Consider the following 20,554-nt stretch of genomic DNA (forward strand, 5'->3'; position numbering starts at 1 on the left):
ATCCCCTGATCTAAAACCGAAATGAGGGCAAGGATAAACTCAAAACCTCAACATGAGGAAAATGAAAAAACCATGAGAAGGGACCGCTCATGAGGTAGTCCCCCTTTCACGATGACCAGGCCAAAATGGATGTTGCAATAACATTTCAATTGTGTTTTGATTTCTTCGCTGACTCAGTCTTAAAAAATTTTTTCAAAGGCAATGAAAAATATTGAATTTAATTTGTAGGAACCCTGATAAATGTACATCAAACAAGAAGCCTGGGTCTCAATGAACACGTCAAAGCTGTGTTTTCATAGCAATGAAGCCCCCTCACATTTGTGCAAAAGATCTAGAATTGGCACATTAACCTACTATGTATTCAAGGATATAAACAGGATTTTTATGCCGGGATTGTGTTAGATCCAAGTTCACCAACATGCCAGGTAGCAAAATCCATATTAATATTTTCGTCTTTATTCTTATTTTTGCACAATTATGCTGCTAGCAAATCTTTGACTTGTCTTTCAGTAAATGATCATTACTCCCAAATTAAGAAAATTAAACAAATTATCTATGATAATCACGTATACAAGGCAGATGAATTATTGGTTGCCTAAGACCATTTTAACCTAATTATTAATAATTATAACCCGGTCATGACATAACATAGTAATACGATAAGTTGCTATATCAAACTGGTTCTCCTTTGCTCTAACCAGTAACAAAAAAGTAGCCCCCAGCTTTAAAAAGGTTGGTGACCTACATTTTAAACTGCGACCAACGGTGACAAGAAACTTGATCACTCATGAACTTTGGCATTTAATTTCTTTTATCAAGGAGAACAACTTTTCTTCTCCAAAAAACAAAAAAAAAACTTGTCAAGCTAGTTTGGTTGGAGTTTTTCTTGTTAAGTAACTGCACTCTCTCTGGTTCTTCTTTCAGGTGTCGCGTGACAAGAAAAACAAGTAAAATAGCATTCATTAGTAAAGTGCAATCAACTTTAGGTCATGGTGAAGCTTCAGTTTTCAGAAATCTAACGCATAGCTTGCTTTAAGAAAACAACGACTTTCCAGTTTGCATTAAAACCCACCATTACATTTAAAAGGTGCATTATTCATAAACAAGCTAATACTTATTTTTTCAGCACTTCAAAGTAAAGTTTGTCACAAGTAGTGCCATCCAGTGGTAAAATAAAATATTGCAACCATTTGAAGTACTGTAATCCCTCGCTACTTCGCTCTTTGTACTTTGCGATCTCAATGTGTCACAGGGTCCATTATCCTGATCGCAAATTCCGCCGAACAGTGGCTTCTAAAGCTCTTTTTTTGCTGTTTTGTCCACTCAAAAATGTACTGCTCTTGTGCAATTGCGATACATTATCCTTAATCACATCTAGCTGCAACAAGGACCAGATAAAGCAGACTTTTGTCTGGATTGGCAGCTCTTCTCCTGAACTGCACTCACGTGGCTGCAATCCATTATCCCCAATCCTATATTGGTGCGAGCAGGGACAAAAAGCACTTTTGGCCCATCTAGTATGAAATGCACGTTCGCGGCCATGATCCATTATCCCAGGTCGACCATTACAAAGACCAGGGGCTGGCAGAGCACTTATTTTTTCGATTCAGGCCTTTAAAGCTTGCCATTGTGGCCAGCCTAAAATTAACTGCATTGTTTTGGCCGTGGTCCTCTATCCTCAGTCAACTCTTGCTGAGAGCATATTTGTTTCATGCGTGGCTTCTCTTTTTTTCCATTCTTTTCGCCTAAAACAAACTGCATCTATGCAGCTGTGATCCGTTATCCCTAGGTGTCTATTCTTGCGAGTGGGGACTTGTAGACCGTATATCAAAAACGAAATGCTATATCCTTGGGGAGGTCCCCATCAAATGCAATAAACAAGGGATTACAGTAATTGAGTATCCGTTCCCCAATTGATGCTGCCAAATAATGTACACTGTCCTCTTAAATTTTAAAGCGATGGGATTGCAATTCAAATGACAAAGGAACAAAAAATTTGTCTAAAATACTGTAGTATGACTTTAGTGATGCACAACTTTGCTGTTTTATGTTTTTCAGCCTGTGCCATTAAGTCGCCATGTGAGCAGATTGTACCCGACCTACGGCCTTTATCTTTACGGCGAGGGCGAATATGCTCAGGAGACCCGAGAGCTTCAGCTCTCTGGCGCCCCCGTTGTCTTCCTGCATGGAAATGCTGGAAGCTACAAGCAAGGTAAGAGCTGTCATTGATCCGTTTCAACTTGACTCCATCTCCAGGCTCGAAGGGATGTTTACAGAGTTGACATTTTGTTATCGTCTATGGGAAGTGCGTTCCCTGGGCTCGGTGGCCTTGAGGAAGGCAGAAAATGTCGAGGGCGGTCTTCATTTCAACGTGTTCAGCGTGGACTTCAACAAAGAACTGGTGGCCCTGTATGGAGGCAGTTTACGGAAGCAAACACAGTTCCTGCACGAGAGCATCAAGGCCATCCTGAGGCTTTACAAGGTGGTGCTTGAATCCCTTACATTTTTCCTGTGTTTTTATTTTAGCATCATGGTTGAAATAAAGTAGGCAAAGACCGTGATTTATAGTAACAATGTAACTTTTAACCACAAGGAAAAAGGAGACACTGATAACCATAAAGATAATGGTTAGCGGTGAGCCGAAGCCTGCATCCAAGTGGATAACATGAGTGGCTAGAAAAGGAAACAGTGGAACAAAAAATGAATATGACAACACCAGGTCCATGAATCAGAGAACTCGGCTGCAGGAGGCGAGTGATACTGAAGGAACAAGCAATATTATTATTTACACAATAATATTATTCACACAAAACAGCAAACTATAAATAGTGTAGCTGGCGGCAAACCAGAGTATGCAACCAAAATGGTAACGTGAGTGGCTAGAGAAGGAAATGAAAAAAAAGTTGAAGGTGACAGGGGGCAGATGCCCTAATCTCGGGAATAAGCTGAAGACGCGACTCTGAAGGACCAAGCAAGCTTTATCTACACAAATCAGCCAGCAATAAATATGACGGCTACTGGCAAGCCATAGTCCAAGTGACTTACATGAGTGACTAGAGAAGGAAACTTTGGGCAAAAAGTGAAAGAATGACAAGACACAGCTATGGGAGGCGAGTGACACTGAAAGCAAGCCACAATAAATACAGCAGCTATGCAGCAGCTAGCGCCAAGCCATAGTCTGTAAACAAGTGGTTAACATGAGTGGCTAGAGAAGGAAACTGTGGGGAATTAAGTCAAAGAATGACAAGACACAGTTATGGGAGGCGAGTGACACTGAAATCAAGCCAAAATAAATACAGTGGCTATATAGTAGCTAGCGCAGAGCCAGCAACAAAGTGGCTAACATAAGAGGCAAGAGAAGGAAACTATGAAAAAAAGTATGACAAGCGCCGGATGCCTGAATATCTATCCCCACCATTATGTGCACCGCTCATCCTCAGTAGGGTCGCGGGGATGCCTGAATATATATATAATTATTATATCTCATCAGCTGTACCGCTTATCCTTATTAGGGTCGCGGGGGGGCTGGAGCCCATCCCAGCCATCTCCGGGCAGTGGGCAGGGGACACCCTGAACTGGTTGCCAGCCAATCGCAGGGCACACGTGGACAGACAACTCACTCGCTCAGTCACACCTAGGGACAATTTGGACCGGCCAATTCACCTGAAATGCATGTCTTTGGAATGTGGGAGGAAACCGGAGTGCCCGGAGGAAACCCACGCAAGCACGGGGAGAACATACAAACTCCACACAGTAAGGCCGGTAGCTGGATTTGAACCCACGCAGGAGGTTCCCACGACCTCAGAACTGTGCCGCACACGCGCTAACCACTGCGCCGCCGTGCTGCCCATAATTATATATATATATATATATATATATATATATATATATATAAATATTATATGTTTTAGCGGCTACTGGCAAGCCATAGTATGTAACCAAGTGGCTAACAAGAAAGGCTAGAGAAGAAAACAGTGGGGAAAAAAGTCGAAGATGACAAGTACCTAAATCAAGGGACTCAGCTATGGGAGGCGAGAGATACTGAAGGATGAAGCAGAAACAGCTAACAATAGCAGCTAGCCATCGCCTGCAGCCAAGAGAGTAACATAAATGGCTAAAGAAGGAAACGGTGGGTAAAAAAGTTGAAGCTGCCAAGCGCTACATGTCCGAATCATGAGACTTATCGGTGGAAATGAATGAGATTGAAAGACAAAGCAGGAGCTGCTAACACTAAAAACGGCTTTCAGTTAAGTGACTAGAGAACAAAACAGTAGAAAAAAGGTTTTTAAAAAAAAAAAGTCTGAATCATGGGACTCAGCGACCATCACATGCAGGGCTCAGCTGTGTGCCCTCAGTGGCCGATTTATACTAAAAGCACCACTTTGACAAGCTAGTTTGGCCAAATGGGCTTCCGTAGTAACAAGATAACGGCCAATCATGTCAGCTCCTTGAAGTTATTTAACTGAAATTTCCAAACCTAAAACCAGGTTTATGAGCTAGTACATGTACAAACTTATTATTTGAATCAATGGTGTTTTATTTGAACAATATATATACCAATAGGTGTCACTATATATCGACATCCTCCCCTCCTTATCTTAAGCACCTGAAGACACCCCCCGACAGCGTGGTCCTGGTAGGCCACTCCATGGGCGGGGTGGTAGCCCGGGCCCTCTTCACCTTGCCCAACTTCAAGCCCGACCTGGTCCGGCTCATCGTCACCCAGGCGTCCCCTCACGTGGCTCCCGTTCTAGTATTGGACCAGTACCTTCAAGGTAACCCGAATGCAGTCGATGGAGTCACGTGGATTGTTAATTCTAGTCTGTTCCTATCCCAGATTTCTATTCTTCGCTGAGGAGAAAGTGGGTGAAGCAAGCATACGAGCTGAGGAACGTCACCGTATTGTCCATCGGAGGCGGGTGTCGAGATTACCAAGTCCGATCCGGTCTGGTCTCCCTCCCTCACGCTCCGGGAGACCCCAGCAAATTGTCATTGGTGGTGAGTGGATTGTTGCGCAATCACGGGAACACAGACTGTAATCATCCGGAATACTGGAAACAGGTTTTGTACGGGTGCTTGAAATCTGGGAAAATGCTTCAATTTTAATGTTGCGTTTCGAGGTCCGGGAAAAGCTAATGCGCTCGCAAAGGCTTGATGTTTTTTGCCATGTTTCTCGACAATCTTGACTCGACAGACCACACATTAAATTAACGTGCTTCCCTAAAAAAAGTTTACTACTGATATTATCAGCAGTCTTGGCTCACAGGCATATCGGGACTCAGGAGATAGTTGAACTGCCACTGTTCACTTCGCTCTAACCTTATTTTTACTGCCTAATGGCTCCGCCCCTGTTTGGTTATCCAATCAGTATTGAAGAATTTTATACATTTGACTATAAGGGATTTTGTACGATCAAATACAAATTACTTTTAAATGCAAAAGATATTCACTGGCTGAGCTGTGGGGCAGGTCATTGCGCTGATAGGGCTGATATGATAATCAGCCCTTCCCGACGCAAGAGGGGCCTTCGTGACGCAGGAACGCTCGGGTTCCAGACATCGAGGCGACGAGGTGGAGCCCACGTGGGGAGTCTCTGGCCCGCCCATGGGAGGAGTTGGCGCACCAGCTGGCGGAAAAAGGCGCGGGCCGGGAGAAGATCGAGGGAGAATCGAAAGAGGAGGCTCGACGAAGACCCGAGCGACACTAATTTGGCTAATTCGATGGAGTTCACTTAGTTAAATACTTTAAGAAAATAAATCTGCCCCCGTGTGAAAATGTCGGCTATTCTTGTCCATCTTCTCCCAAAAATAGCGCACATGGTTAGGTGGTGTTTGGTTAATGGAGTCAGACAACTAATTCGAACAACTTGGTAAACGGTACATTTTAATGTATTAATTCCTAACAGTAGGCACGGGGTGGATAGCGTGTCAGACAGAAGGCAGGAGAGGGGGAGGGAAAGGCTTGGCTATATCTGAGCCTAAATACTCTTAATGTCCAAAAAATAAAAAAGCCAATACCAATATTCGTCAAATTTTTTGACCAGTTTCTTTTTCCCCTTTGGTCTTCCTCCCCCAAAAGGCCACTGCTGTTCCAAGGACCTGGGTTTCCACTGACCACCTCTCCATTGTCTGGTAAAAATATATTTACAAAACCATTTAACACACTTCATTTCAAAAAGACATCTATTTTCTTAGGTGCAGGGAGCTTGTTCTGGTTACCCTCAGGGCTTTCTTCGACCTTCTTGATCCTGAAACAAGACAAGTCCGTCATTACTGTTTTAATTTCATTTTCAATGTTATTATTTTAAGTATTTTATTGTTTTTTTAGTTCACAAATAACCGAGCTAAGAGGCACGCTGTGCTCAACCATCACTTCATCAGACATCCTGTTCGGATGTTGGGAGACAATCAGGATGTCTCCACCTCCATGCAAGGTACATAAATATGTATATATTTTATATACTCGGTGTTCATTTTAGCTGTGAAAAGTGATGGGTCCCGGGGAATCGCATGCTCAAAAATCTATGGGTCCCAACAGAGATCTATGGCTCCCCAAAATGTAGTGTTATCGGGGTTGAAATCGTAAATCGGCGACAAATATATCATATAAATCTATATATTCATTCCGTTTTAATCATCAAATTATGAATTCATTTTCTGCATCAAATTATTGTTGGTAATATACCGATTAAAGGGATAACCACAAACCTGTCTTTTTTAATGTTCTCCTTTTATACTTCCTTTTTTTCTTAACTTCTTTATACAACATAATTCGTAATATCAATCATCAAAGCAAGTGAGCCGTTGGAGAGCCGGCTCTTTTTTATGAGTTGAGCCAAAAAAGCCGGTTCTCTAAAAAAAGACGGACTTCCTTTCACTACACAACGAGATCTCGTTGGCCGAGATCGGCGTGCAGACGAAAACTCGAACCGCGAGACCAAAACAACAATGGCGGATCTACCTGACGAAAAGTTTGGAGTGCGGTAAATCTTTGTTGAAAAAAGTAATCGGGTAATGACAATTTTGTGGCAAAAAGGTTGTGTCCCGGGGACGCACGTTGATTTGAGACTAAAATGATGCGTCTAGGACGCGGGCAAACGAGAACACTGTATACTCCTATATTGTTTAACTCCTCCAAGTCCAATGTCGAAGTGTCCTTGGGCAAGACACTGAACTCCTAATGATAGATGGATAGAGATAGATAGATCGGTACTTTATTCATCCCCGTAGGGAAATTCACACTTCCAGCAGTATCCTTGTGTTGATTATTAACAGATTAACAGAATGGCCTCGGGGTGCTGTGTTTTAGTTTAGCAACAGCGGAGTAGATAACATCACATGTTAGGCCAAAAGTTCGACGTCCCTGCAGCAGATGGAAATCTTTGTGCCCAGGGTTACACCAGCTCCTGTTCACGTAGATAGCGAGTCCGCCTCCTCTCCGCTTCCCGCAGGCTTTTGTGTCTCTGTCCCTAACATCGCTGAAGCCGGGTAGCTCTGGATAGCTCCGGGTAGCTCCACGTTACCATATGTAGGTGGTAGCCTTGCACGGCTAACTCTGCTATCGGTGTGAGTGTGTGTGTGTGTGAATGGGTAAAGTGTGAAGTGTATTGTAAAGCGCTTTGGAGGTCCTCAGTGACTGGTTAAGCTTATATGAATGCAGGCCATTAACTGTTTACTCCATATTTATCACTTGCGTTTGTAACAAATTGAAGCCTTTTTGTGTGCTTTCAGATGTTCCCGAGGCATGGAGTGAAGTCAACACTTTGCGGCTGGCATTCAGCACCACAAAAGTACTACGAGTTTCCTTCCAGGCTTGTTTCCTTCCTTGCCTCCTTTCTTGCGTCCTTGATTGCTTCTTTGTTTCTTTCCTTGTTTCTATCCTTGTTTGTTTCCTTCCTTGATTGCTTCCTCAGTTCTTGTTTCCATATTTGCTGGTTCCTTCCTTGCTTTCTGGCTACTTCCATGTTGCTAGCTTGTTTCCCTTCTTGCCTGTTTTCTTCATTGATTGTGTCCTCCATTCCTTGCTTTCTTCCTTCCTTTTTTCCTTTTGGTTTCCATACTTCCTTGTTTCCTTCCTGGCTTGTTGTTTGTTTTCTTCTCTGCTTCCGTGCTTTTTTTCCTGTCTTCTTTCCTACTTTGCCTTATTCGTTGCATGATTCTATATTTTGTCTTGCTTTCTTTTTTGTTTCCTACCTTGTTTCTTCATCAGTTCTTGCTTACTTATTTGCTGGATCCTTCCATGTTTTTTTTGCTTCATTGTTTCCTTCCTTTCTGCCTTGCTTGCTCCCTTCCTTGCTTACTTCCCTGTTGCTCGCTTGTTTCCCCTTCTTGCCTGCTTCCTTCATTTATTGTGTCCTCAATTCCCTGCTTTCTTCCTTTCTTTTTCCTTCTTTGTTTTCTTACTTCCTTGTTTCCTTCCTGGTTTGTTTTTCCTGTCTTCTTTGCTACTTTGCTTGCATCTTTCTATTCCCTTTTTCTGGCTTTATTGATTGTTTCCTTCCTTGTTTGCTTCTTTTCTTTTTTCCTTAATTTTTTTTCTTTATTTCCTTATTTACTTGATTCTTTGCTTTATTCCTCCCGTGTCCCATTTACCTAGTTTTCTTTATCTTTTCTTACCTTGCCCCCTTTCCTTTTTTGCTTTCTTTCTTCTAGATTGTTTTCTTGCTTCTTTGCTTAGTCCCTTCTTTGTTTCCTCACTTCTTTCCTTCCTAGTTTCCTTAATTACTTGTTTCCTTGCTTTCTTCCTTCCTTTTTTCCTTCTTCGTTTCCTTACTTCCTTGTTTCCTTCCTGGCTTGTTGTTTGTTTTTTTCTTTGCTTCCTTGCTTTTTCCTGTCTTCTTTGCTACTTTGCTTCATTCTTTTCTTGCTTTTTTCTCTTCCTTTTTTTCTTGCGTTCTTGATTGTTTCCTTCCTTGTTTGCTTCTTTTCTTTTTTCACCACTTTTTTTCCTTAATTACTTGCTCCTTTGCTTTATTCCTCCCGTGTCCCCTTTACTTAGTCTTCTTTATTTTTTCTTATCTTGCCCCCTTTCCTTTTTTGCTTTCTCTCTTCTAGATTGTTTTCTTGCTTCTTTGCTTGGTCCCTTCCTTGTTTCCTCACTTATTCCCATCCTTGTTTCTTTAATTACTTGTTTCCTTGCTTGCTTCCTTCCTCGTTCCTTGCTTTCATTACATTCGATATTCTCTGTTTAACTATGAGTTTTTTTTTACCGCTCTGCTTTCAGGTAGAAGAGATCAAATACTTTGTGTTCGCCCTTTCAAGTCGCCGGAAAGTTTACAGTCATTTCTACTGTCGGAGCAGCAATTTAGTACGTTTGATATTGTTGCTATCACCATCGTCATGGATCATAAGGAAATCTAATCTCTGTTTCTGTTATCTAGGAAATGACGAGCTGGTTATACGGCTGCTTGCAGCATAACGGTTCTTCATGGTAAGAGTACGTGCACACTCCAAGCGCTAAAATATTCCACTTGTAATAGTGTCACTGTCTTGTAGCATAGTAGAAATGTTTCTTTCCACAGTGTGCACATGGTGGATTTGTCCAAGGGGACTGAGCTGCTTCCTCCGTATAAGGTCAGTCAGTGTCATTGTTGTCTTAGAGCACAGGTGTCAAACAGGCGTCCTGCGGGCCAGATCAGGCCCGCTAAGGGATTGAATCCGGCCCGCGAGACAACACTCAAAGAAGCGCAAAAGAAAAATGAGCTGCAGGTTGAAATATGTCAATTTGATGTTGCCAAAGCCAGGTGCCTCCAACAAAGACACTGTACTTTCTTTTTTTTTTCTCTCTCTCTCTGTCTCTCTCTCTCTCTCTCTTTTCCACCCCTTTTCTCCCACTCTCTGTATCTCTCTCTCTCTCTTTTTCACCCTTTTTCTCCCACTCTCTGTCTCTGTCTCTTTCGCTCTTTGTGTCTCTTTTTATCTTCCTTTATTGCTCTTTGTCTCCTTCTCTCTATGTGTCTTTTAAACTTATTTTGCTCGAACTTCCTTTTTGTAACTGTACTTGTATTTTTTTTTTCTCTCTCTCTCTCTCTGTCTCTCTCTCTCTCTTTTCCACCCTTTTTCTCCCACTCTCTGTATCTCTCTCTCTCTCTTTTCCACCCTTTTTCTCCCACTCTCTGTATCTATCTATCTCTCTCTCTCTTTACCACCCTTTTTGTCCCACTCTCTGTCTCTGTCTCTTTCACTCTTTGTGTCTCGTTTTATCTTCCTTTATTGCTCTTTGTCTCTTTCTCTCTATGTGTCTTTTAAACTTATTTTGCTCGAACTTCCTTTTTGTAACTGTACTTGTATTTTTTTTTTCTCTCTCTCTGTCTCTCTCTCTCTCTCTTTTCCACCCTTTTTCTCCCACTCTCTGGATCTCTCTCTCTCTCTCTTTTTCACCCTTTTTCTCCCACTCTCTGTATCTCTCTCTCTCTTTTCCACCCTTTTTCTCCCACTCTCTGTCTCTGTCTCTTTCACTCTTTGTGTCTCTTTTTATCTTCCTTTATTGCTCTTTGTCTCTTTCTCTCTATGTGTCTTTTAAACTTATTTTGCTCAAACTTCCTTTTTGTAACTGTACTTGTATTTCTTTTTTTCTCTCTCTCTCTCTCTCTCTCTGTCTCTCTCTCTCTCTTCCACCCTTTTTCTCCCACTCTCTGTATCTCTCTCTCTCTTTTTCACGCTTTTTCTCCCACTCTCTGTCTCTGTCTCTTTCACTCTCTGTGTCTTTTTTTATCTTCCTTTATTGCTCTTTGCACCAAATGCAATATTGCACAACCCTTACGATACCAACGGTATCATGATAACACTGTATGTAACATCCCACATGCTGACATTTCTTGTGTAAATACCATGTAAATGATAACTATAGCCTTATCCCCCTTGTTTTCTAACCTTATCTTCTCTGTTCCTTTATCTTCTTCGCTCATACCTCACTATGAATGTGTAAAACTGGAGTGTCATGCCCAATTTCGTTGTCACAATATGTTAACCCATTTTGTAACAATGACAATAAAGGTATATTCTATTCTATTCTATTCTATTCTTTGTCTCTTTCTCTCTATGTGTCTTTTAAACTTATTTTGCTCTAACTTCCTTTTTTCCTTTACTCTTTCTCTCTTCCTACCCCTTTGTGCTTTCTTTTCTCTTTTTTCTCCTTCTGTCTTTCTATTTCTCTTTGGATTTCTTTCTTCCTCTCCCTTTCTTTTCCCCCTCTCTCACAACTTTTTATCTCTTTTGTTTCTCATGCTCTCTCCCTCTCTCTCTTTTTCTTTCTTTGTCCCACCTTCTCTCCTTTTCCCTCCCTCTTTCTCTTATTTCTTTATCTCTCTTTTTCTTTCTCTTTAATCTACTAGTCCGGCCCCCGACAGAATGTTTGTTCTATCGTGTGGCCCCCGAGTTCAAATGAGTTTGACACCCCTGTCTTAGAGGCATCATAAAAGACCATTTTATTAAATTAGTCACAGAACATTTATTGATTCTCCCCACAGTCCTGCAGATATGTTGCAAATTTTTCCACGCGCCAGGGGACAAGGGAACCGTAGTCCCAAAGTTGACCCATCTAGAGCTGTGACGTCACCGGATGAAAATAAAAACTCATAACAATGGCGGATCCCGTTGATCAACGGATGCAGATTGTAGTAAATAGTGATTGCGGAGAGCTAATATTTGCCTAGAAAATTTTGAACTTTGCTTACCGTGTCGCTGGGGAACTGTTGACTGTTTTGTCCGAGTTGTGTGATTCAATCACCAATAGCTGTATGAGCTAAGTTTACCTGCCATCATGTAAAGCGTGCGTTCCAGGCAATTGTGACTTGTCCTTTGTGTTTTTCGCCGCGTGTCTTGCATTTGGTATAATATTGTCCAGATAGCTCCCCGGGCTTAGCGTCTGGGCTGCCGAATTCTTTCAGTTTCGTTTGGTCCAGGTTAGCCCCGCGAGCAGTCGGCTAGCTGGCTAGCCTGCTCTGCCCATTGCTTTTTCCCGACTGGGTTCGTGTTTGTTGCCATAGCTGTTTTTTGTTGTAGGTTCCCTGATAGCCTGGCTGTTTACTGGATATTTTTGGTTGGCTAGTCTTTCGATTTTCTGCCAAGCGGGCCCGGTTAGCCCTCTTTAGCATTCGGCTGGCCTGCCGTAATCATCATGGTATATTTACTGCTGTTTTTGTGGTTTCTGCCGTAGCCATTTTTTGTTGTTGGTTCCTTGATAGACTGGCCGCTTACTGCATGTTTTCAGTTGGCCAGCCTCCCGTTTTTCTGCTGATCGGTTCCGGTTAGCACTCTTTATCAGCCGGTTGGCCTGCCGTGTCCCAGCTGGGTTAGCCCCTGTCAGCTCTCTGTGGGTTAGCCCCATTTTGGCTGCTTACCTTTTGTTGTACCATTACTGCACCCACCTGCGACACAACACCAAGGCATTCTCAAGAAAAACTACCAAAACTTTGCTTAAAACACTCAAAACCTATTCGACTAACACGTAACCAATACGGTGACTGTCAAAAATGTGATGGTCTGCATTATCTTGGAAAATATTTGGAATATACTGATGAGATACATAGAGATATCATGCAAAAAACGTGTACTATTTTGTCACATTTAGCATGTTTTAGAATGTGCGCATCCCTTTAACTGGGACTGATTTTTATATGCTTTGTCTGTTGTCATATTCAGGTGTTGACATTGGATATTGCTGACTTGACAAAGTACACTCACCTGGTGGTTTCGGCCTCGAACCTTAACAGCAAACAGGTGGGAACCAGCGATCATTGTGCGGAATAATCGATTCATTTGATACACACTGAAAGTTTCCGTTTCAAACCATGGATTCCAAAGTCTCAGTTCAGTAAAAATCTAATTGAAGCAAATGGAAATTGTTGAATATTTAACAAAGCAGCCAACAATAAGTATAGCCGCTACTGGCAAGCCATAGTCTGGAACCAAGTGGCTAACATGGGTGGCTAGAGAAGGAAACTGGGGAAATAAGTCAAAGAATGACAAGACACAGTTATGGGAGGCGAGTGACTCTGAAATCATGCCACAATAAATTCAGCGGCTTTATAGCAGGTAGCGCCGAGCCAGCAACAAAGTGGCTAACGTAAGAGCCAAGAGAAGGAAACAATGAAAAAAAGTATGACAAGCGCCGGATGACTGAATATCTATCCATCCATTATGTGCACCGCTCATCCTCAGAAGGGTCGCCGGGATGCCTGAATATATATATAATTATTTTATATATATATACTTAATATTTTAGCGGCTACTGGCAAGCCATAGTATGCAACCAAGTGGCTAACAAGAGAGGCTAGAGAAGAAAACAGTGGGTAAAAAGTAAAAGATGACAACAACCTAATTCAAGGGACTCAGCTGTGGGAGGCGAGAAATACTGAAGGATGAAGCAGGAACAGCTAACAATAGCAGCTAGCAGTGAGCCATAGCCTGCAGCCAATAAGTTATATTTCTCTTTATCGCCGCCCTAGAGGCCAGCTAGACAGTTTTTAAAAAAGAAAAGTTTTTGTTGAAGGAAAAATTAGACAGAAACTAATATTTTCTATTGTTGAAAACATATTTGTAGAATACATATTAAATATACATTTTATGTGGGAATCCCTTCCAGAAAACCTCAAAGAAACCCAGAAAACTCTAATATACTATGTTCAAACAAATTAAAGAAATATTAAAAAAACATGGGGGCTGACCAGAGTATTTAAATAGTGCTACGGAAAATACACACTGTAATAAAGATAGGGTAATATGCAAATGTGGGGGTGGGGTTTAATGTGGGCTTTTACTCCCCCGGGTGGAGTTAAAGAGCCTCATGGCATGAGGAAGAAATGATCTCCTCAGTCTGTCCGTGGAACAAGACTGTGATAGCAGTCTGTTGCTGAAGCTGCTCTTCTGTTGGAGGGGATGCTGTGTAGTGGATGTAATGAATTATCCATGATATACCGCAGTTAGATAGATAGATAGATAGATTTATAGATACTTTATTCATCCCCGTAGGGAAATTCACACTTCCAGAAGTATCCTTTTGTTGTTTATTAACAGGATGGCCACGGGGTGCTGTGTTGTAGTTTAGCCACAGCGGAGTGGATGACGTCACACGCTAGGCCAAAAGTTCGTAATGATTAAAAAAATGGTGGCCATAACTTTTCAGAAAGAATATCAACAAAATGTTTATTTTCCAATCACATCAAAATAAAATCTGTTTGTCTATCGTTAAAGCAAATAGAAATTGTTGAATATTTAATTTTGATGAAATGAAATTCTAAGGATTTCTCATCCAAAGGGTATCTAACAGATTCTTGGATTATACAAATCATAGCGGAATAATAATGCCATAATAATAAGCCTCATGCCATGAGGCTCTTGAACTCCACCCAAAGGAGTAAAAGCCCACATTAAAACCCCAAACCCACATTTGCACATTATCCTATTTTTATTACAGTGTGTATTTTCCGTAACACTATTTAAATACTCTATATCAACACGTTATAGTGGGTATTTTTGTATTCCTATTCCTTTTATTTTATTATTTTAATTTTCAATGAATAAAGTGTCTCTCTCTCTTTATTTTTCTCTTTCTCTTTCTTGTACTCTCTCTCTCTTTCTCTCTCTCTCTCTCTCTCTCTCTCTCTCTCTCTTTCTTCTCTGCTTAGTTGTTGATCTTGATTGAATCCCATTTTTGCTTTTCAGTTCACCGTGGAATGCGAATGGCAAAGACAGCAATCCCTCGCTCTTTCACTCTCCGTGCCACACGTTATGTCTTTAGGTGAGTTTTGTTAGTAAACCTGATGCAATTTTAGTTTGACAATTCATTCTCATTGTTTTTCTTCAGGTTTGACATCAAGTGAGGTCGCAGTGACCTCTAGTGGATTGTTCCATACCGTCGAGCTGCAAGATTTTCATGAGGTAAGACATATTCCTTGGATTTCATTTTGCCGTTGCGACATCTTTTGTGTTTATTGTTTTTAGGTCTATCAGGCTTTCAGAATTAACATTGCGAGTCAGTGTAAGGTGCAAAAGGGTAAGATACGATTTTTTAAGTTTTTAGAGTGAGGACAAAATAAAGGTACCTGTTTTTTTTTTAACGGGTCAGTCGGTGGACCACGCGATGTCTACAGAATGAGGGTACCATGGTTCCTGGAAGATTTTTTAACCACAGCCAGGTTGGTGCTCCTTCCTTTTATCATGACAAATTGAAGTCCATGTTCATGTTTGACAGTTTTTGGGTTCTTAAGTGTCCCGTCAGTGACGGAAATCTCAGGGGTGCTCCACACCAATCGTCCTGACAACGAGTCCAATGTTGTCCTGCAGCTCCACACGGCTCCCAACTGTCGATATAAGGTGAATAGCTCAAATTTCAATGGGGATTTACGTTCCCTCTATGCTTCCACAGGTCTGAGCGTTCACACACAGTTTGTGAGCATCGCTTGGAACAATAGTGAGCAACATCAATCCTGCATGTCCAAAACTTGAGATCAGATCAAATTACAGTTTTGATGAGTTTTTTTCCACACTTAATGAATTAACGAATGTACTAATGGACAGGTTGCACATCCCCAGTGTTCTGGTTTGCCCGCGTCCTAGGGTCCTAGACGCATCGTTTTTGCTGGGGACGCATAGTCTCAAATCAACCTGCGTCCCCGGGACGCAACTTTTTTGACACCAAATTGTCATTATTACCCGATTACATTTTTTTTAAACAAAGATTTACCGCACTCCAAACTTTTCATCACGCTGATCCGCCATTGTTGTTTTGGTCTCGCGGTTCGAGTTTTCATCTGCACCCCGATCTCGAGTTGTGTAGTGAAAGGAAGTCCGTCTCTTTTTAGAGAACCGGCTTTTTCGGCTCAACTCATTCAAGAGAGCTGGCTCTCAAACGGCTCACTTGTTTTGATGCCTTATATGACGAATGATTATGTTGTATAAAGAAGTTAAGAAAAAAAGGAAGTATAAAAGGAGAAAATGAAAAAAAAAGACAGGTTTGTGGTTATCCCTTTAATCGGTATATTACCAACAATAATTTGATGCAGAAAATGAATTCATAATTTGATGATTAAAACTGAATGAATATATAGATTTTTATTATATATTTGTCACCGATTTACAATTTCAACCTCGATAACACAAAATTTTGGGGACCCGTAGATCTCTGTTGGGACCAGTGTTCCCTCTAAGTTGCGCGCGTACGCAATTGCGCACTGCTCGCACATTCTCAGCGCACAAGAAAATCTAGCCAGCGCACAAAAATGAGGGCTCAAAATTACTAATTAAAAAGCGATTTAAGTCAAAGTTACAATGCATTAAGGTAAAAATACACGAGTTTCCCTGACGTTGTGTCCTAAATGCGGTATTTTGAAGTCGAGTCGAAGTAAGAAAGAAGTTGATAACCGGCTTCTTCGGCTCGGCTCACTAAAAGTAACCGGCTCTTTCGGGTCCTAAACGGCTCTTCAGGTTGTTTTTGCTTCTTTAGTCCCAGCATGACCAAATCTCATCTCTCATCTCATTAGCTGCACTGCTTATCCTTATTGGGGTCGCGGGGGGGCTGGAGCCCATCTCCGGGCAGTGGGCAGGGGACACCCTGAACTGGTTGCCAGCCAATCGCAGGGCACACGTGGACAGACAACTCACTCGCTCAGTCACACCTAGGGACAATTTTGTCCGGCCAATTCACCTGAAATGCATGTCTTTGGAATGTGGGAGGAAACCGGAGTGCCCGGAGGAAACCCACGCAAGCACGGGGAGAACATACAAACTCCGCACAGTAAGGCTGGTAGCTTGATTTGAACCCTCGCAGGAGGTTCCCACGACCTCAGAACTGTGCCGCACACGGGCTAACCACTGCGCCGCCGTGCTGCCCCACATGACGAAATATTATGTAAAATTATGCACAAAATGACTTAAAAGAAGCGGGGAATAGAACAAAAAATAAAAAAATACCAAAATGAAAAAGTAGTGAAAAGCTGAGAAAAAAAAGAAGTGTAAAAAAAGTGTGAAAAAAATGTAACTTGATGTCAAGTTTTGGACATGTTTGATGATTAATTATCTTGCCACACTTGGGATTATGGTTGCTCCCTGTTGTTTCAAGTGTTGCTCACCGACTTTGTGTGAACGCTCAGACCCTGGAAAATTACAGGGAACATTGGTTGGGACCCATAGATTTTTGAGCATCCGAGTCCCTAGAACCCATCACTTTCCACAGGTAAAATGATCTCTGCTAATGGACAGGTTGCACATCCTGCAACTTTTACGTGAGTTTTCCATTGGAAAGTGCAAAGTCTTGGGATTCAAAATATACTCGTCACGATCAGTCTGAAACAAGATACCCGAAAACATTAAAGGTCACGTAACTTACCATTACGTCTCCAGGCCGTCTCCAATTTCTTCGAATGTCCGCGAAAATGGCTTCGTTCCATCAACTGTGTAAAATATTTATCCCTAAACGTATGATAATGCTGACAGATAAATAGAAATCCGGCTTAAACATTTATGCGTTGTTGGACTTTGCTTACTGTATTTTCCGCACTATAAGGCGCACCCAAAAGCCTTTATTTTTTTCAAAAGCTGACCATGCGCCTTATAATACAGTGCGCCTTATTTATGGATCAATATTAAGTCACAAAGTCTTGCAACTAATCCAAGCAGCCGCCGACTAGATTTTCCCCCGAGCGCGAGTAGTCCGCAGTGTATGCTGGGATTTATATACCGGCGTTTCATTGGCTAACCAATGTGTCAATCATCATTTGAATCGATCACTATTGGCTAAAGTTATTCGGAGGTAAAGGGGGCAGATCCTTTTTATCATTTACAGCCTGGCATAGGCTAAAGGGGCGAAACAAAGCCTGCAATTGGCCGAAAAAGATGTGTCAATCATCAGTTGAATCGATTACTATTGGCTAAAGTTATTCGGAGGTAAAGAGGGCGGATCCTTTTAATCATTTACAGGCTGGCATAGGCTAAAGGGGCAAAACAAAGCCTGCAATTGGCCGAAAAAGATGAATGTGAATAGCATGTTGGGTTGACGGCATAGAAAAAACAGTATTTTACTTTTCTTTACTGTATTTGTAAATATTTTACTCTCCTGGATTTACTACACTCATGGATGTAAGAGGACCATGGTTGCACATTATTATTGAACACAACGACTTCGGTGAGCTACTCCGGCTATAAATTTTCCCAGTATCTTGTTTCAGAGTGATTTCGATGTTTCTGTGATGGGTCTTTTTTTAAATTAAACTCAATTCCAAGTGTCATATACACAGTAAAGTTGCGAGCGAAAAAGAAAATAGAAACTAAGGAATGGTTGGCATTTCTTGAATCCCAAGACTTTAACCTTCCGAATGATATTTGGAACGATGCATTTGAGTGACATCGTTCGGACACCGCATCCGCACGTGTCGACGACACGTATTTGCTTCTTTGCAAGCTTTGGGAATGTTAAGGGGGTAATAAGTTGGACTGAACTAGCTGACTGTTTTGTCGACGTTCCCATTGTAGTGCCTTATAATCCGGTGCGCCTTATGTATGTGAAATATAGGACCAAAAAATATTTTTTCGGGGTGCGCCCTATTACCCGGTGCGCCTTATAGTGCGGAAAATACAGTACTTGTAATCCGCTGGTTTCGCCACATTATAACTGTTTACAAATAAACAGACTCGTAAAATGATTCCCAATATGGTCGTTAACCTTCCCTTTTTCCATGATGAGGTTCATGCTAGTTTTATCCATGCACAAACGTGAAAGTACAATAAACTTGTGTCGTCCTCGACACATATATTCCACGAGTCTCACTCTTACCATAAATGCTCGGGCGCCCTCTGGCGGCGGTTAATAAAATGCATAAATTAGCAGCATCATTGCGTAAACCGCAGGGTTAAAGACTTGAGAATAATTAGCGGTTTATAGTCCGAATTTTACAGTACATAAATTATAGGGTAAATTTGTAATGAATTAGGGAATCATTGATATTTTGTTTATGGAGACCGATCGTGTCAATATTTTTTTATGCCAGTGAAAAATCGATTTACTGGAATATCCAACAAATTCAGCACGTTATTCACCCATATTTCTATTTCTAAAATGATGGATTAGACCAGAAATTCCAAATCCATCATCTCTTAATAATTTGAATGCTTTTTTTTTTAATTATTCTAAAAAAAAAATTGTTTTACCTGCATAGTAAATGTAATTGCAATTAATACTTTTTCCTTTTTTTCTTGAATTAAAAAAAAAATCACTTTGAGACTTTCCATAAAGTTTTTATTTACAATTGAGCTCTAATCTATGTTTTTATTTTTCAGGTATCTGTGAGGACATCATTACCCAAAGTATTAGGACAGGTAGGTTTTTTTAATATTATTTTTTTTTTTTAATCATATTTTTGTATTTTCATCAATGTTTTTTTTTTACCTTTCCTTTTTTTTTTTTACTTTTAATGTTTATGTGATTTCAGTGGATTTCATATTAAAGATGATTTAGTAAAATATCTGTTATCCATATTCATTTTGTGTTTTTACCTTCTAGTATTTATTTTTTATGATTTATACTTTTATATACATATTCATTTTATATATATTAATTTTATATTATATATTTACATAGTTCATACTTAAAATCTATTTATTTATTTAAAAAAAAAATTCTAATCATATTTTTGTATTTTTATCAATGTAACTTTTTCCTTTTATTGTTTTTTTTATTTCAGCTGATTTCATATAAAATATGACTTAGTAAAATATCTGCTTTCCATATTCATTTTGTAGTTTTACTTACCAGTATTTTTTTTTTATGCTTATATTTTTTTAGATATATAGTTCATACTTAAAATCTATTTATTTATTATTTATTTATACAATTATTTTTTTAATCATATCTTTGTATTTTTATTAATGTCTTTTTTTACTTTTATTGTTTATTTGATTTCAGCTGATTTCATATAAAAGGTTATCCATATTTAAGTTGTATTTTTACCGACCGGTATTTATTTTTTTATGCTCTTATATATTTTACATTATATGTTTACATTATATATTTTTAGATATATAGTTCATGCTTAAAATCAATTTATTTATTATTTATATATATATTTTATTTTTAATATAACAGAAAGTAATATGCAACACAATTATTTTTCCCACCCTACATTTGGTCAATTTTGCATACTTTCACCTACCTCATTGCTTCACTATAAAATAAAAGCTAAAAAATCAAAGTAAATCTGAGCTTCCATCTGCCGCTAATTGTTTTCTCTCGATTTCTTCGAACAGATCCTTCGCTTTTTTCTGCCCATGGTGCCAGTCTACACAACCGTGACTCTTCTCCTGGCCTGCGGTGGTCAACTGTCCTTAATCTGCAAATCGCGGAGAGCGGCCTCCATGAGCTCCGTGCTCCGCAAAGGCCTCCAACCACATGTTGTCAACCTCTCTGTTTACATCCTGCACATCCTTTTTAGGTAAGCCCTATTGTGTGTTATATAGTGACCCCTTGTGGTGCTACACTACATGATTCATTTCAATTAAACAATATAGATTTAAATAATGTGCACAAACACATGTGTTTAGAAATGTGTAATTCTGTTACACAA

The 20,554-nt window shown here is 40.4% G+C and overlaps 1 protein-coding gene across 1 annotated transcript in view; it reads left to right on the forward strand.

Annotated features, from left to right (window-relative positions):
* The window catches only part of pgap1 (post-GPI attachment to proteins inositol deacylase 1), a 31,593-nt gene that overhangs the window by 2,939 nt on the left and 8,100 nt on the right, over positions 1-20,554 (forward strand). The window contains exons 2-20 of the mRNA XM_088352456.1: positions 2,059-2,212; positions 2,307-2,482; positions 4,604-4,775; positions 4,838-4,998; positions 6,079-6,131; positions 6,195-6,261; positions 6,328-6,433; positions 7,731-7,789; positions 9,223-9,306; positions 9,380-9,429; positions 9,521-9,572; positions 12,642-12,719; positions 14,664-14,739; positions 14,806-14,879; positions 14,943-14,994; positions 15,067-15,136; positions 15,209-15,314; positions 19,272-19,310; positions 20,238-20,422. Of these exons, the coding sequence (XP_088208582.1) occupies positions 2,059-2,212; positions 2,307-2,482; positions 4,604-4,775; positions 4,838-4,998; positions 6,079-6,131; positions 6,195-6,261; positions 6,328-6,433; positions 7,731-7,789; positions 9,223-9,306; positions 9,380-9,429; positions 9,521-9,572; positions 12,642-12,719; positions 14,664-14,739; positions 14,806-14,879; positions 14,943-14,994; positions 15,067-15,136; positions 15,209-15,314; positions 19,272-19,310; positions 20,238-20,422 (1,814 nt within the window). The remainder of the gene's footprint in view (positions 1-2,058; positions 2,213-2,306; positions 2,483-4,603; positions 4,776-4,837; positions 4,999-6,078; positions 6,132-6,194; positions 6,262-6,327; positions 6,434-7,730; positions 7,790-9,222; positions 9,307-9,379; positions 9,430-9,520; positions 9,573-12,641; positions 12,720-14,663; positions 14,740-14,805; positions 14,880-14,942; positions 14,995-15,066; positions 15,137-15,208; positions 15,315-19,271; positions 19,311-20,237; positions 20,423-20,554) is intronic.

This window comes from Urocampus carinirostris, chromosome 14 (genome assembly GCF_059441175.1).
Source record: "Urocampus carinirostris isolate Australia breed hairy pipefish chromosome 14, RoL_Ucar_1.0, whole genome shotgun sequence".
NCBI lineage: Eukaryota > Metazoa > Chordata > Actinopteri > Syngnathiformes > Syngnathidae > Urocampus > Urocampus carinirostris.